This window comes from Cydia splendana, chromosome 8, assembly GCF_910591565.1.
Source record: "Cydia splendana chromosome 8, ilCydSple1.2, whole genome shotgun sequence".
In the NCBI taxonomy this organism is placed as follows: domain Eukaryota; kingdom Metazoa; phylum Arthropoda; class Insecta; order Lepidoptera; family Tortricidae; genus Cydia; species Cydia splendana.
Window position 1 is genome coordinate 8933832 of NC_085967.1, and position 14627 is coordinate 8948458.

The 14627-nt window shown below is 35.2% G+C and overlaps 1 protein-coding gene across 2 annotated transcripts; it reads left to right on the forward strand.

Moving 5' to 3' along the window:
* The first annotated feature begins 974 nt into the window (after positions 1–974).
* LOC134793232 (cytochrome P450 18a1-like) lies at positions 975–13046 on the forward strand. 2 transcript variants are annotated; one of them, XM_063764799.1, is made up of 8 exons: positions 975–1060; positions 1121–1364; positions 1790–2017; positions 2890–3008; positions 3320–3544; positions 6866–7076; positions 11534–11798; positions 12579–13046. In XM_063764799.1, exons 2-8 carry the CDS (start codon positions 1211–1213, stop codon positions 12931–12933), a joined length of 1557 nt encoding a protein of 518 aa, XP_063620869.1. In that variant the 5' UTR covers positions 975–1060; positions 1121–1210; the 3' UTR covers positions 12934–13046. The 2 variants fall into 2 exon arrangements, with proteins under 2 accessions (XP_063620869.1, XP_063620871.1); XM_063764801.1 differs by having other exon boundaries at positions 1021–1364.
* The last annotated feature ends 1581 nt before the right edge of the window (positions 13047–14627 follow it).

The following is a 14627-nucleotide window of genomic DNA, read 5'->3' on the forward strand; positions in this document are numbered from 1 at the left end:
TAAGCTGGTGATGTTCGATAGCGAAACGACCTTCGCGGTCAATACCCCGCGCTGACAACGGTTAATGACCTATTTACCTACTCCAGTTTAAAACTACACACAAGGGGTGATTAAACTCCGAACAGATAGGTACATCTATTTGTGTATCTTAACAAATACAAATTTTATTTATATTTACTCGTACTTGCTTATCTGCACAGTTAGGTAAGTACATTCTGTTTGTTGACTTTGTTTGAGACTTTGGACGGGTTCTAAGAACGTCAGCTGTTTATAAAACGAATGAACCTGGTATCTATTCAACCATTTGGCTATTTAGTTTGTACGGGTACATACAATTTTTATGTTTAGTTTAGTCCTAGATTAAGTCCTTATTATAACTTGGTCATATCGTACTTTATCAGAGTGTAAGGGACATCACGGCCAGAATACATCGCACCCCATCTACAATTGTATGGATATTGTGAAGTAGTACCGTGCAATCTGCACCTATGATGACACCTGCTTGTTCTCCTTAATTAGATATTTTAGGTACTATTTGAGTATCTATAGTTTGGTAAACACAACTTGTCAGTCAGTAAAAACCAGGAAAACAATACTCACCCCTTTCTTTTGGGTGCTAGTGCTAGTGTAAGACAACGAGAGTATGATTCTCTCAGTCTATGTTTGAAATGAGACAGTCCTGGGCCAAACTATCATCAGATCATTATATTGCGTAGTTCTGTTAAAAAACATAAGTGATCTATTTAATTCATCATGAATTGCATTGCATATGTTAGTGAATTATGTATGTAAAATTTAAGTCCATAACATGTCTATATTGTAATTTAAAAACAACAACATAATAGTACAATTTAAAAAATCCTAAGTACATTTGAGTGCAATCGTAAGTTATGTATGTAGTAAAATCATGGCAACATTTCAATATACCTACAGTAAGCATATTATTAGAATCAAAATACTGGTGGTAGAAAATGCAAAATAAACAAACGGTTTCTTCCATTACCGGTCGTTTTTGCTATCAATTAGGGATATATTAAATGCAATATCAAGGACAGTTCTAGTGCTGTCGAACTTTAACGCGTAGTGTGATAACATAAGTACATACTTCTTCTTCCTCCAGGTATATAAATCCAACGTACATACGTAGCCTTCTCATAAATCTGCTCGCTCGCATGCCGCGTTTACGTTTTAGCAAAAATCAAACACTAGAATGTTTCAAAACCTTGGTCACTATTGTCGAACGATGCTATTCTCGTTTACTCCTGACTTATTGAAAATATTTATGAATATTTTCTACTTACTGTTTTTCAGTACTTCATTATTTATATTTGCAAGAATTCACAACGCGTTTAAACTACCGCCAGGTAAGTACTCGGCCCAAACCCAGAAACCTTGTTAAAAATCGAAAATAAATTGCATGGCGCGTCCAATTTCATTTCATAAAAATAATATATTATTCTAATAAATAATAATAAAATCAGTTCATATTCTTCTCGTTTACAATGTCTGCGGTTCCTGCTGTGTCATACACACATTTATATGTCGTCATTTGTCTATTCTGTTCTCATGAAAACTAATTTTATACGCAGGAAAACTGTTGTTTACGTTTTGGATATTTTTCAATGAAATACATTTTATCTTATCTTATCTTATTTTGTACTCTTTACATGTCAAAAAAAACTCGCAAACACTATCGGTTTTTTGTAAATGTCTTCAGTATCTAGAATACCAATGTGTCAGTACAAAAATAAGTGTCACCAAAGGTACGTAACTGTTGTTTTACTTGCAGGGCCATGGGGGTTACCATTTTTGGGAAGTTTGCCATGTATGGGGCGCGGTGCGCCTCACTCCTGGCTCTTGCAGCAAGCGGCTCGCTACGGCGACCTCACTTCAGTGCAACTTGGCTCCAACCTGATGGTCTGCATCGGATCTTCCAGAATTCTGAGAGACCTGTTCAACCGACCTGACTCGATTAGCCGACCGCATACGCCTCTCAATAACTTGTTGTGTGGACGAGGTAAATGTCATTATCTATTTGGCGATTTAAAAATCAATTAGGAATGACCTCTCGCCTATATTTGCTATCAATGACCAAAGTTCAGAATCAATCAGCAGTTAAAATTAACGGTAGTGAATAATTGAAACACTTAAAAAAATATTTTGTTTCTATTAGTGGTTAAAATATTTTTCTCAAAATACTGTTAACCCTTAAATGCATGATTTTTTTCTTTTTGCTTGAAATTAATATATGTATCACATAATTGTTTGCAGATTCTAGGAAAAATAGTAAAAAAAATATAACTTCGATTTTCACTGCGAAATCAGTGTTAGAAGTTGAATTGGCTAAATAATATTTATGTAAATATGTAATTTTCAGTAGGTAATAGTTAAATGAAATTTTTTACTACCATTAGAAAGGTACACTATTTGTGATATACCTATGATAAAGTTTTTAATTATAAAATAATTACAAACCCCGAAAACACCGTTCAAAATCACATACTAAAAATTATCAACTTCAGGATTTTTCCAAGTTTTCCGACTTTTCGTCTTAAAACGAATGTAATTGTTATAAATCAAAAATATTGCGTAAATTTAACCCTTAAATCATCACCCTACTACTTGACGTTTGGTATAAAGGTGCGTTCAAGAACGTAAGCCTTTTTTTAAAATCTGTTAGCTGTCTAATGCTTTGTAGACATTTGGCAACACTATGCATTTAAGGGTTAAACTAACTAACCTAAGCCACTAAATGTAATCAATAGAACAAATCTATTTCAAACATATTGAGGACTGTTTATATTCTTTATTTCAAAAATTAAACCCTATTTTTTTATCAAAATGTAAGAAAAGTACGGTGAATTCTAGTTATTTGATGTATTTCACAAGGAATCGTTCTCAGCGAAGGCCTGCTCTGGAGGAAGCAGCGTCAGTTTCTGCACGAGAAGTTTCGCGCTCTTGGTGCCAGCAGTGTTGGTATCAACCAGAGATTTGAACATTGCGTCATCGTAAGTAACTTATTTTCTTTAAGTATACATGGGGTACTTAGGAGCTCGGTAAGTTGTTTACCTATACGACTAATTAGAGTGAAAGTAAAACTTACTATGATTTATTTATGTCAGCGGATACTCAAAAATGTTATTATGTATATGGGCCATAAATGTTCAATTTTTTTTTTCCCTATGCCAATCAGTAAAATGTGTAGATATAGCATGGTAAATTTATGCAAGGACTAAAATGCGGCTCCTATTCTCTTAACTTATGAGAAGCACCGTTTTTGTTAAAATTAATAGATTATTCACACATCCCTCGATTCTAGGTGGAAATAGAAGAACTTTTAGCAAAGTTTGAAAGCACGAGGGAGCAGCCGATAGACCCAACGAGTGTCCTGGGCAGGCATGTCCACAACGTCATATGCCAGCTGATGATGAGCTTCCGTTTTGAAGAACGGGACCCTGAATTCAAGACCTTCAATGAGCGGGTTACAAAAGGCATGGAGCTGTATGGAGCCATACATATCGGGGAGCATGTGCCGGCCTACTTGGTATGTTGCAATAGTTCAATAATAGATACAACTAAATTTTTTCTACTAATTTAATAACAGGATATATACTACTAAACGAAATTAATAACTAGCTTAAATCTAAAATAGGCCCTTGAGGACCAAGAGAGAAGAGAGGAGGAGGTACCAAGGATGCTGGCGGCATTTCCTCGCTGTATCGCAATGCTGATGCTTTGTGCGAGGTAGCCGCAAGCTCTTCGGCCACCAGTTAATAGCAGCTTTTTGGTACTTAAATATTGTTACTGTACTACTACTGTGCCAATTTTATTCATAGATATTTACGACTAACGGTTTACATAACGAATCCAAGAATAGCTAATGAACTGATAGTCGTTATCTATGTAAATTGCATTTAATTTCATTTTAATGTGCATTGCGCAAACAAGTTATCCGTCCTCAAACAATAAGATAAAAATTAAGAGGAAGTCTTAAAAACAATTTAATTAGCGTTTATGGCAAACCTTGATATGTTTATGTTATCAAAATTAAGCAGTAATTCTGAAAAATCTACACACAATATGAAAGTATAGGGCTTTTTTTAAAGAGTCAACAACATAATACATATTTTACATATGACACCGCTAAAACTTTTTATCGACATAGAGTCGTTAATAAGTGATAGGAACGTCTGTATTTTATCATCATAAAACGTATAATAAAAACACCGAATAGGTACCTAATTATTTCATTACATGCACTTTTCGTCAAGTTTATTACTACGCATGGGTATTTTATAGTAGGTAAGTTCGACTTTGCAAGCCTAGCAAATTACTCTCTCTTTACTCTCCCGGCCGGTTTCGACCTCGGCGACTGTTTCAGCTCCGTTGTTGTATACGTTCGTGTGCTCTCGTACCCGATTTTGTTATTTGCGAAGACTCGTTCAGGAAACATGACGTGCAGGAAAGCACACCATTGACGTAATTATAATAATAGCCGCTAGTGGGCGGGCCTTCAGCTCATCCCGTCTGATATCGAGTTCCACAAGTCGACGGGATTCTATGTCGTTTGCTTAAAGACGAAAGATCTCCATACAGGGCGGTCGGCTGCCTGCTTCTCCCACAGAAGCGGGTCAATGTTGCAACTCTTCATGTGGCGCTTAAGCACATCTTTATACCTGAGAAGTTGCCCGCCGTGCTTTCGCTTGCCCTCCTCCAGTTCCGAGTAAAAGATGCGGTTACCCACCCGACCCTCTGCCATCTGTTATCGTAATTGTGATTTTAATACTGCTGTAAAAACTTACACATTAGCCATCGTGTTTAGCTGTACCAAAACATCGATGAAAACTCAAGAGGGATCTAGAACGTGCTAAGAACTAGGTAGGTATCAGTCATTGGTGGGTCAAACAGATCACTGTGTTATGTCTTTCCTGTAGACATACACAAGACTTAAGGGCTATAAAGGTTAATTTTCTTATTTAACCCTTATCCACGTGAAAAGGTCCTCCTTTTATTTAAAGAACTATGATATAATCATTACTTACATGCCCACAAGCTGTTAACTATTGCCCACAGGAGAGAAAACTAGTGTGTTATCGCGAACAGTACATTTTTCTCTCCTGTGGGCAATAGTTAACAGCTTGTGGGCATGTAAGCAATGATTTTATCATAGTTCTCTAAATAAAAGGAGGACCTTTTCACGTGGATAAGGGTTAAATAAGAAAATTAACCTTTATAGCCCTTAACTCTTGTGTATGTCTACAGGAAAGACATAACACAGTGATCTGTTTGACCCTGGTATGTTATAAGACCTGATGTTTTAAAACTAGTTGTTTTATGACCTCAAATAAATTATTTTTTATTCATTTTGTTTTATGCCTGCTACGGAAGACGAGGTCGAGCACGTTTAAGCTATACTTATACTTTATAGCTGCTATAAACCTGCTTGTAGTTCTTTAAACTTTTCTCATTTCATTACACGCCAAGTAAATTGCTCGATGACGCATCCTCGTTAAAAGAGAACCTGTCCGCAATGCGCTTATGTTCTGCAGACCACCTCATTGGTATTCAAGGCGGAGCCTGTGACGTCACTGCAAGCTTCGGAAACAAGCTTATTACTTACGTAATATCCTCGGGATTCTGGGAAGCGTGTACGTAATACAAAGATGTTAAAAACACTGTTATTTCCCTTAGAATCATTTTTCACTCTTGGAATTTATCTAAATTTGTGATTTTAATACTATTTCACGCTGTAAAAATATTACGATAACTATCTTAAAACGTGTCCAGATACGAGACGTGTTGAGATATTTGTGACCACCTTGGCCGCTCCGATATATCTGATGGTTACTGTACATGACATCCGAATACTTATTTGCATATTTATTATTTGTATTTGTTATTATAGAATGCAGGATTTAAGTTAATATTATAAATCTAAAAGTGAAATCACTAACCCCGCTATCTAAAATCAAAATATTTATATTCATTCGATTGTAAGAACTACTTGCCTTAAGACCGTTAATACGTACAAGTTAAAATGACCATTAAAATCATATTTCGTGCTTCTGAATCGCCCCACGAGCTGCAACTTTTAAAAAGTTAACATACGTAGAGGTACTACGCCGTAGCGCTTGCTAACAGGTGCGCGAACTCGTAGCGCTCAAGCACTTGAACGACATGCAAACGTAGATTTAAACATGATAATCGGCTCGATTCGGAAAATGAATTAGATTTCTACTAGACTTCAACAAGTTACGATACGGATAATTTTAAGATATTTGTAAGATAGACGTGTCAAATTTGACGTTTCCGCGATTCTGGAGGCCCTCTTGAACGATTTCGACAAGTTATGACTTAGATATCCAAGTCAAATCTAGTCGATATATAATGTAGATCTAGTTGATCTCTAAATCGTCTCAAGATCTTGTGATTATCTCGAAATCCGAATAGGCCTGTAAGTCCCGTTCAGTTTTATAAATTATTAAATTGCTCTGCCACAATTAAACGCTGCCAAGTTAAATAAATAAATAAATAAATATTGGGGACATCTTACACAGATCAACCTAGCCCCAAACTAAGCAAAGCTTGTACTATGGGTGCTAGGCGACGATATACATACTTATATAGATAAATACATACTTATATATACATAGAAAACAACCATGACTCAGGAACAAATATTAGTGTTCATCACACAAATAAATGCCCTTACTGGGATTCGAACCCAGGACCATCGGCTTCGCAGGCAGGGTCACTACCCACTAGGCCAGACCGGTCGTCAAATCAAGTTCAAGTTGGTACAAATACAAAGCTTTCAAGCTTAGAGGGTTTTGAAATTTGATTGTCACAGTATTTTTAATTTCAGCACCTACCAGGCAAAAAGTCAGTATTAAAGGAAATCCGGCGAAATCTGCGAGATGTGAGCGAATTTCACGTGCGGAAAGTGGCTGAACGCCGGCGACAACTGTTGGATATCTACATGGATCACCACGAGCCAACTGATCTGTTGGACTATTACTTGCTCGAGTTACGAAATAATTCTGTTGGTTCCAAACTGTTTGACGGAGTTGATCCAGGTGGGTTTTTAATGTATATTATTTTGTTACCGTAAAAACCTTTTTAGTGAAAACGCGTTTTCCCTAGTTAAAGCTACTTATCCATATCACCTCAGTGTTCACTAGTTATCTGTAAGGCCTCGGTGAAAACTAGTTCTAGCTGGGATTTTTGTTAAACTAGTTTTCGCAAAATCCCTTGGTGAAAACTAGTTAGATTTAGGTTGCCTTCATGGACACATTTTTTATCACAAAAGATTTATATTGCATTTCGGGTTATTTGTGTAAAGCGCAGCTTCTCTGCAGCATCACATCAGGTCGATTCGATCCTCTGCAAGTATGATGCCAATCCAAGTTTTAGTTATTCGATGTGTTTCCGATATGATATGACTGTGCTGTACTGATCTGTCAGTGTCAAAAGTGACGTTTTTGGTTGAAGAAATTGCAATGTTAACTAATGGCCGCAGCGAACAGGAAAAAGCCGAAACGTTATATGCTACATCTAATCAACTAGACTAGAATATGACCACAATATTTTTAATTTTATTTGTCTATATTATGTCATCATCATTCTCTTGCCCTTGTCCCATTCACTTGTGGTCGGTGCAGCATCTTTCTCTTCCACATCTCTCTGTCGCCCGTCATTTCATCATTCACTTGCGTTCGTTTCATATCATCTCTCACACAGTGCATCCACCTTTTCCTCGGTTTTCCTTTCCTCGTACTTCCCTCCACATTCATTCTATATTATGTATTTTTTAATCATTTATTTACATACAATATATATACAGTGGTACTACTAAACTAAATTAATAACTAGCTTAAATCTAAAATAGGCCCTTGAGGCATTGTACCAAGGATGCTGGCGGCATTTCCTCGCATTTCAATTATGTATTAAGTACAATATATTCAGTTTGTCATAATTTTCCTTCTAAACGAGAAAATATATAAGCCAATATGTAAATGTTAATATGTCGTTCGTGTCTTCGGAAGATTTATCGTAACAAGTATGTCAATGCTACTATGCCGCGGAAAGTTTAAAGATGACGTTACATACAATATATTGCTGATAATCATAATATTCCGCTCACATGAATTAATTCGAGATTTTTTTGTAATATACATACATCGAGGATATATTTGTCATTTGCCTATCAAAAGTGACTGGCAGAATTATACGTTGAAATAATAAGTGGGTATTCGTAAGATTAGAGATATCAAAATATTTTTCTCAAAAATGGACGGCAAAGTCGACTTTGCCGTTTAAAAAATAGGTCGCGAAGCGCATAGTTTATGGTCAGTCAAAAATTAAAAAGTTAAAAACATTGCAAGTCTCGATTTTGGGACTGCAATGTTGCATACAAATTCCATTATTTGTCGAGTACCAAACTTTTTAAAAGTTGAAATGGCCATATCAAATGAAGGCACAGGCCCATTATACAGCCAAACAGATGATTAGTACCGCGACTATTTAGCTGTCTCAAATAGGTTGGCGTATTTTCGGCAGAAAAATACACTTCTATTTTTTTATTAAAAAAATAAAAAGGCGGCAAAGCTAATTTTTTCAATTGTTTCTACTTTTTTCTGTGAAAATATATACGTAAGAACGTTGCTTTTGTAAAATATTTCTATGATATTTATATTTCTTGCACCATTTTTGAGAAAAGCACTATATATGACTCGGCTGGAAGGCTACTTGCTGGCTTCGGATTCAATTAAACGGACTCCCAAGGTCGTCCGTTTAAAACGAATCCTCAGCCTGCAAGTAGCTACTTCCGAGCCTCGACAATAATGTACTATTTCTAGATTTTTTCGTAATGACATAATTTTAAAGATACTCACTGTTTACGTTGATTATAGTTAGCGTACTGTGACCTTGAAAGTGCGGTAACCTCGATTAGATAACACTTGTCACCTAATATTGCTGGTAAGTATTGCTTGTCATATTATTTAATTCAAGGATTTTTCAAAATATGCTAGTTTTAGATATACATGCTTTATCTAAAGTGTGCTATTATCTATTATTGAACGTAGTTCAGTAGCTTATAGTCTTACTTTGTATTACTAGTAAGACATTACAATTAAGATAATATTTAAAGAGGCAACTCCAAAAAAGTCATACCTTTACACTATGTCATTAAAACATATACCTTTTAGGATTTGATTGTAAATTCTTATAAAAACTATGAGATCGTGTCAAATTTGTCTAACAATAACATTCTGAAAATTTGTTAAATAAAATGATTCGTACCTATACTTATAAAATAACCATTACAAATTAAAAAGTTAATATTTTTTTCTTAAATTTACGCATATAAAGAGTATTGTTAAAATACTTAGTGAAAAATTCAAATTACAGGAATAATTGTCATGATGGCATTGCAAAAATTATTTTCCCAACTTATATATTTTTTTTTAGTAACCTTATGTCTAACAAACACACGGCTCGTCCGATGGTAGGTGTAGTTCGTATACTTACATTAAAACTCCAGAGGCGACACATACGCGTTGTCAGCTCCTTATAGATCATGTAAATTAAATATTAAATTTTCCATTCAATTTATGATGGAAGCCGGAATTGCGTTTAGCTCAGTGTACCGGCCGCGGCCACAACGCGTACTGCGTGCCGGTACCTACTTTTGTTTACGTGCGTATTACTAATGTTATAAGTTATCAATGTATCGAATATAATAACTAATTAGACAGTTTTTCCTTTGAACCTCTCATAATATTTAAAGCCTTATAAGCCGCAGATATAAAGCCTTATTATCGAATGCTTAAGTGAACCCTAATTATGTCCATATACTTAACTAGCGACCCGCCCCGGCTTCGCACGGGTTAACAAATTATACACCTAAACCTTCCTCAAGAATCACTCTATTGATAGGTGAAAACCGCATGAAAATCCTTTCAGTAGTTTTTGAGTATATCGCGAACAAACATACAAACACACAAACAGACAGACGCGGCGGGGGACCTTGTTTTATAAGGTGTAGTGATACATTTCCAAATTACAACATTATCTGTAATTCTGTATACTTCAATATGAATGTTTATTGTTCTTACTATGACTATAATACCATATGCATTTCGGAAAATAAGAATTGGTAGGTACATATACCTACTTAACATCAACATACAAAATGACAGTCAATACTGTAATAGGATTTACAGTTTTTGCTCTAACAGATTCACCTAGCTTACACCGCTGTAAAATAACTACAGTAGAGTCCGGTTAGTACGACTTCGCATATAACAAACAACCGCTTATAGCGACGTAAGTATAGGCACTTGGTTGGTTTAAGTACAAGCTACTATGAAAGTACAACCGTTTATTACGACTCCGCTTATAACGACCAACCGCTTTTAACGACGGAAATTGACACAAAATCCGTCCGTCAAGTTCGGTTACAACGACGAGCGACGTAGTGTTTACAAATAAATTGTTGGTAAGAAGCTTACTCCGTCCCGCGCACCCAATTCCCTCGCCCCTTTGCCTATACGCAGTAAGATAGTCATGTGACTTTACGTAATCTTGCAAACTAAATAAAACCCAATTCCCAATATTCAATTGAGCTTAAACTTCACGTACATAATTATGTATGTAAGTTAGGTGACAATGCAATATTTTGGTACCTTCGAGCTGATCTGATGCTGGACACAGGAGGTGGCCATAAGAACTGTGTCATAAACAGACATCGTACATTTTCCAGCATTGTTGGTGCAGCAGAGTGGTGTTAACGGAATTGGTATAGATCTAAAATGGTAAATTAAGGCTAATATTAACGTAATTAACGCTAATTAATTATTAGGGTTGAAATTATTTATACCAATTCCGTTAACACCACTCCGCTGCACCAAAAATGCTGGAAAATGTACGATCACTGGTCATAAAACAACGCATCCTAATTGAGTTTGGGTTGAAATGTTTGACAAAAAACTTATTTAATATTTGATTGTCGATGTACGATTGTCATCTTGATTAGATTCCTTTTTATTTTACGGGATTCGAGTAATTTGCGGATGATTGAGTGAGTACGCGTACAGTCAACGGTAAAAATATGGGTGTAGACAACTTACTCAAAAATATGTCCCATAGTTCTTAATTCACTGACATAAGAGTTATGGGACATATTTTTGAGATGATTTGTACACCCATATTTTTACCGTTGACTGTACCTACAAAAGTGGCTTCTTCTAAGTCTAACTAAACACACAAGTATCTGCATTTAAGACAAAGTGTTGTAATATAAAAGTGTTGTAAATAAATATTTTAATGGAAATGTTTTTTTTCTTTGATTGTTGCATAAGTATTAATAAATACAAAATGATGTAATTATTTTGATTAAAAAAAATGGCAGTTCGTTTAGTACGACCTAATATCACCGGTCCCTTGGGCGTCGTTATAACCGGACCCTACTGTATAATTCTTCTAGATTAAAATGGTATTATGGTAAATAAAATAAAAATATTTGCTGCAGATGAACAGATAGTCCAAGTATTCAACGACCTATTCTCCGCTGGCATGGAAACCGTCCGGACGAGCCTGCTGTGGGCCTTACTGATGATGCTCCGAAACCCGTCGGTAGAGGCCGCGGTGCGCGCCGCGCTTGCCGAAGCACTCGACCCAGGGGAACTGGTCACCTTGGGCCACCGGGCGAGGCTGTACTATATTGAAGCTGTCTTGTATGAAACTCTGAGGATCGTGTCTGTGGTGCCGTTGGGAACGACGCATGTTAATTCTTCGTAAGTTGCCTTGTGGTTCTTAATCGAATACTTTTTGGTATATGTACCTACTTTAGTTGTATTGTTTTACATTGTTTTTATGCAAAAATGTAAACTGTGCCGTTTTACACCAAATAAACATTTTCATTATCTATTTAAACATAAAATGTAACAAAAAATTCAATTAAAACTGGTATTTAACAATATCTTAAACAAAGGAGGATGGGCAGATTTGTATGGACACTGGCCTATGAACCAATAAGAATAAGCGACATATCATCGGTAAGGTTTTTATATATCCTTCATTTTTTTGTATGGCGAGACTTGTCAAATGTCTGTTTAAAAAAATTACACAAAAGAAACATAAGAAAACGAATAAAATACTAAAATATCGTGACACAAAATTATCGACAATAACAGAACCTTTATGATCTGCGACACAGGAACTTAGTATCGAAAAAATTATATAGTCACGTTTCAACTCACACTACTTTTTGCGGCTATAATTTTTTTCACACATAGATTTGGGACTACCTGCGATAGTAAAAGTTTAAAACTTAAAATAAGCTATCCAGTGACATTATCGCTTGTCCTTATTGGTTATATAAGCCAATTTGCCCACCCTCCTTTCCTAAATCCGTTGTCTTATAAGGTAAGGTGGGATAAGACTATCACATTTTATTTTGCTCGCGGCAAAACAAACAGTATGAGGATTCCATGCGCGTGATAGTCTTACCCCGATGATAATCTTACGCCACCTCACCTTACCTATTTATAAAATTACTTGCATTTTTGTTGTAGTGCTTGGAAAGTTAATGGCTACAAAATTCCGGCTGGCACCCACCTCGTGCCATTACTGAACAAGATCAACATGGACCCTGAATTCTTTCCCGACCCCAACAACTTTACCCCGGAGAGGTTCATAAAACACGGTAAGGTGGAACTCCCTGACACCTTTATACCATTCGGTGTCGGTCGCCGCGTGTGCCTCGGAGAGCAAGTGGCTAAGACAGAACTCTTCTTATTCTTTGCAAACATTATGAATAGTTTTAATTTTTTTTTACCCCAAGGTGAACCTATGCCAGAATTGGAAGGCGTTATGGGTATTACTCATGCTCCTTTACCTTATAAATTATGCTTTAGAAAAATAGAATAATTTATTTTTGATCCGTTTCTTCAATGAGAATTGATTCAACATGTAGCGCCACTTGCACCATCCCACTAACCCGGCGTTAAGCGGTTAAACCGTTAACCCAGTGTCAAATTGTACTGGTAACCATAATAAATACGTTTAAAAGTAAAGTTAAAATATGGTTAATGAATTCCTTTCTCAAAGAAAATAGGTTACGTTAAAATACAAAGTGTATAAAAAAACATTGCGAATACCCAAATTAGACCTTAATACATAGATATAAGTTATAGTTCTATAAGTAAAGAGTGCTGTATTTCGCCAACAAACTGTCAAGCAGTTTGGCGAAACCATATCATTGTAATTGTGTATGTACTTTTGTTAAAATTAATAAAAAAAAAACCAGGTTTAAGCGGTTAACCCCGGGTTAGTGAATGGTGCAAGTGGCCCTTAGTATAGTCTATTACAGTGATTCTTGTTGGTATGAAATTGACATTATTATTTTCTATCGTAAAGTCCGTGATCTAGAACTATCTAATGTTTTTAACTGGACTTGGTTTCTCTATGCACGAGTATGTTATCCCATTGTTACGGAACCAAATAACAATGTTATGTAGTTTGTGTGAGTTGCGAACTACATGGCGACTATTAGATATCCGGCTATAAATAAAATATAGCCGGTCAAACAAGTTTAATTGTCAGTAGAAATAGCGCGACATTCAAATTTTCTATGGGACGATAACCCTTCGATTTGCTCTTATTTCTACTGACGGAAATTGCTTGACAGAGAATAGGTACTTAACTTATTTAATATAAAAAGCAAGAAGCCGTTTATGCATTTTTAATTTTTTTTTTCAATTAATTGACTGTTTTAATCTATTCTGCTAAGCTAATGAATACTTAACGGGAATTTTACTCGTAAAAACGTACAATTTACTTTAAATTTGAGCAGAAAAAAAGTATATTTGAATAACTTGATATTTTTCTCCACACATTTATTTTTAACATCACACTAAGTACTTATTCATCTTTAAATACGATGTTGGTTTTAATTTGAGATCATGTGTTGAACTTGTGTTAACTTAATGATCTAGACATATTTTATTTTGTTTCAAAGGTCACGGGCATGAGGCATGACTTTACTGATAATAATATTGTATTTTGTCTGTATTAATTAAATTAGTATTAAAATGTATTCAATTGTAGTCAATACTATGTCTCAATACAAGATAATTTCTTTTATGGCATTATAATCTTAAGTCAATTGGTATTTATTATTTAACAAATTACCTAAATCTATTATTTATTAAGAAAATGTAAATGTATTTAGTTGGTATTTAGTTTACATTATTACGTTTAGTACTAGACCTAATTATTATTGTAATATGTCGTTTTTATTAATGTAGACCCTACATTAATATAAACTCTACATTGTAGAGCCTAATTAAAACAAAATGAAATTGGAAATTTATAGCTCTTACATTACACGAAAGTGTTGACCCTAGCTCTCATTATTCTGATTAAAGAATAGTAATTTTATCAATACTTCAAAATGATTCTACTCGCCTTTTTGAAATGTTAGGGCTATACCTAAATACTGTCTTTACTTTACCCAACAGCTCATTAAATTCCTGTTTATGTATAGGTGTTCTAATTTTATTTCTATTATAAGATTCATATATTACGTAATATTTTATAATTAAAGTTTTTTTTAATACACA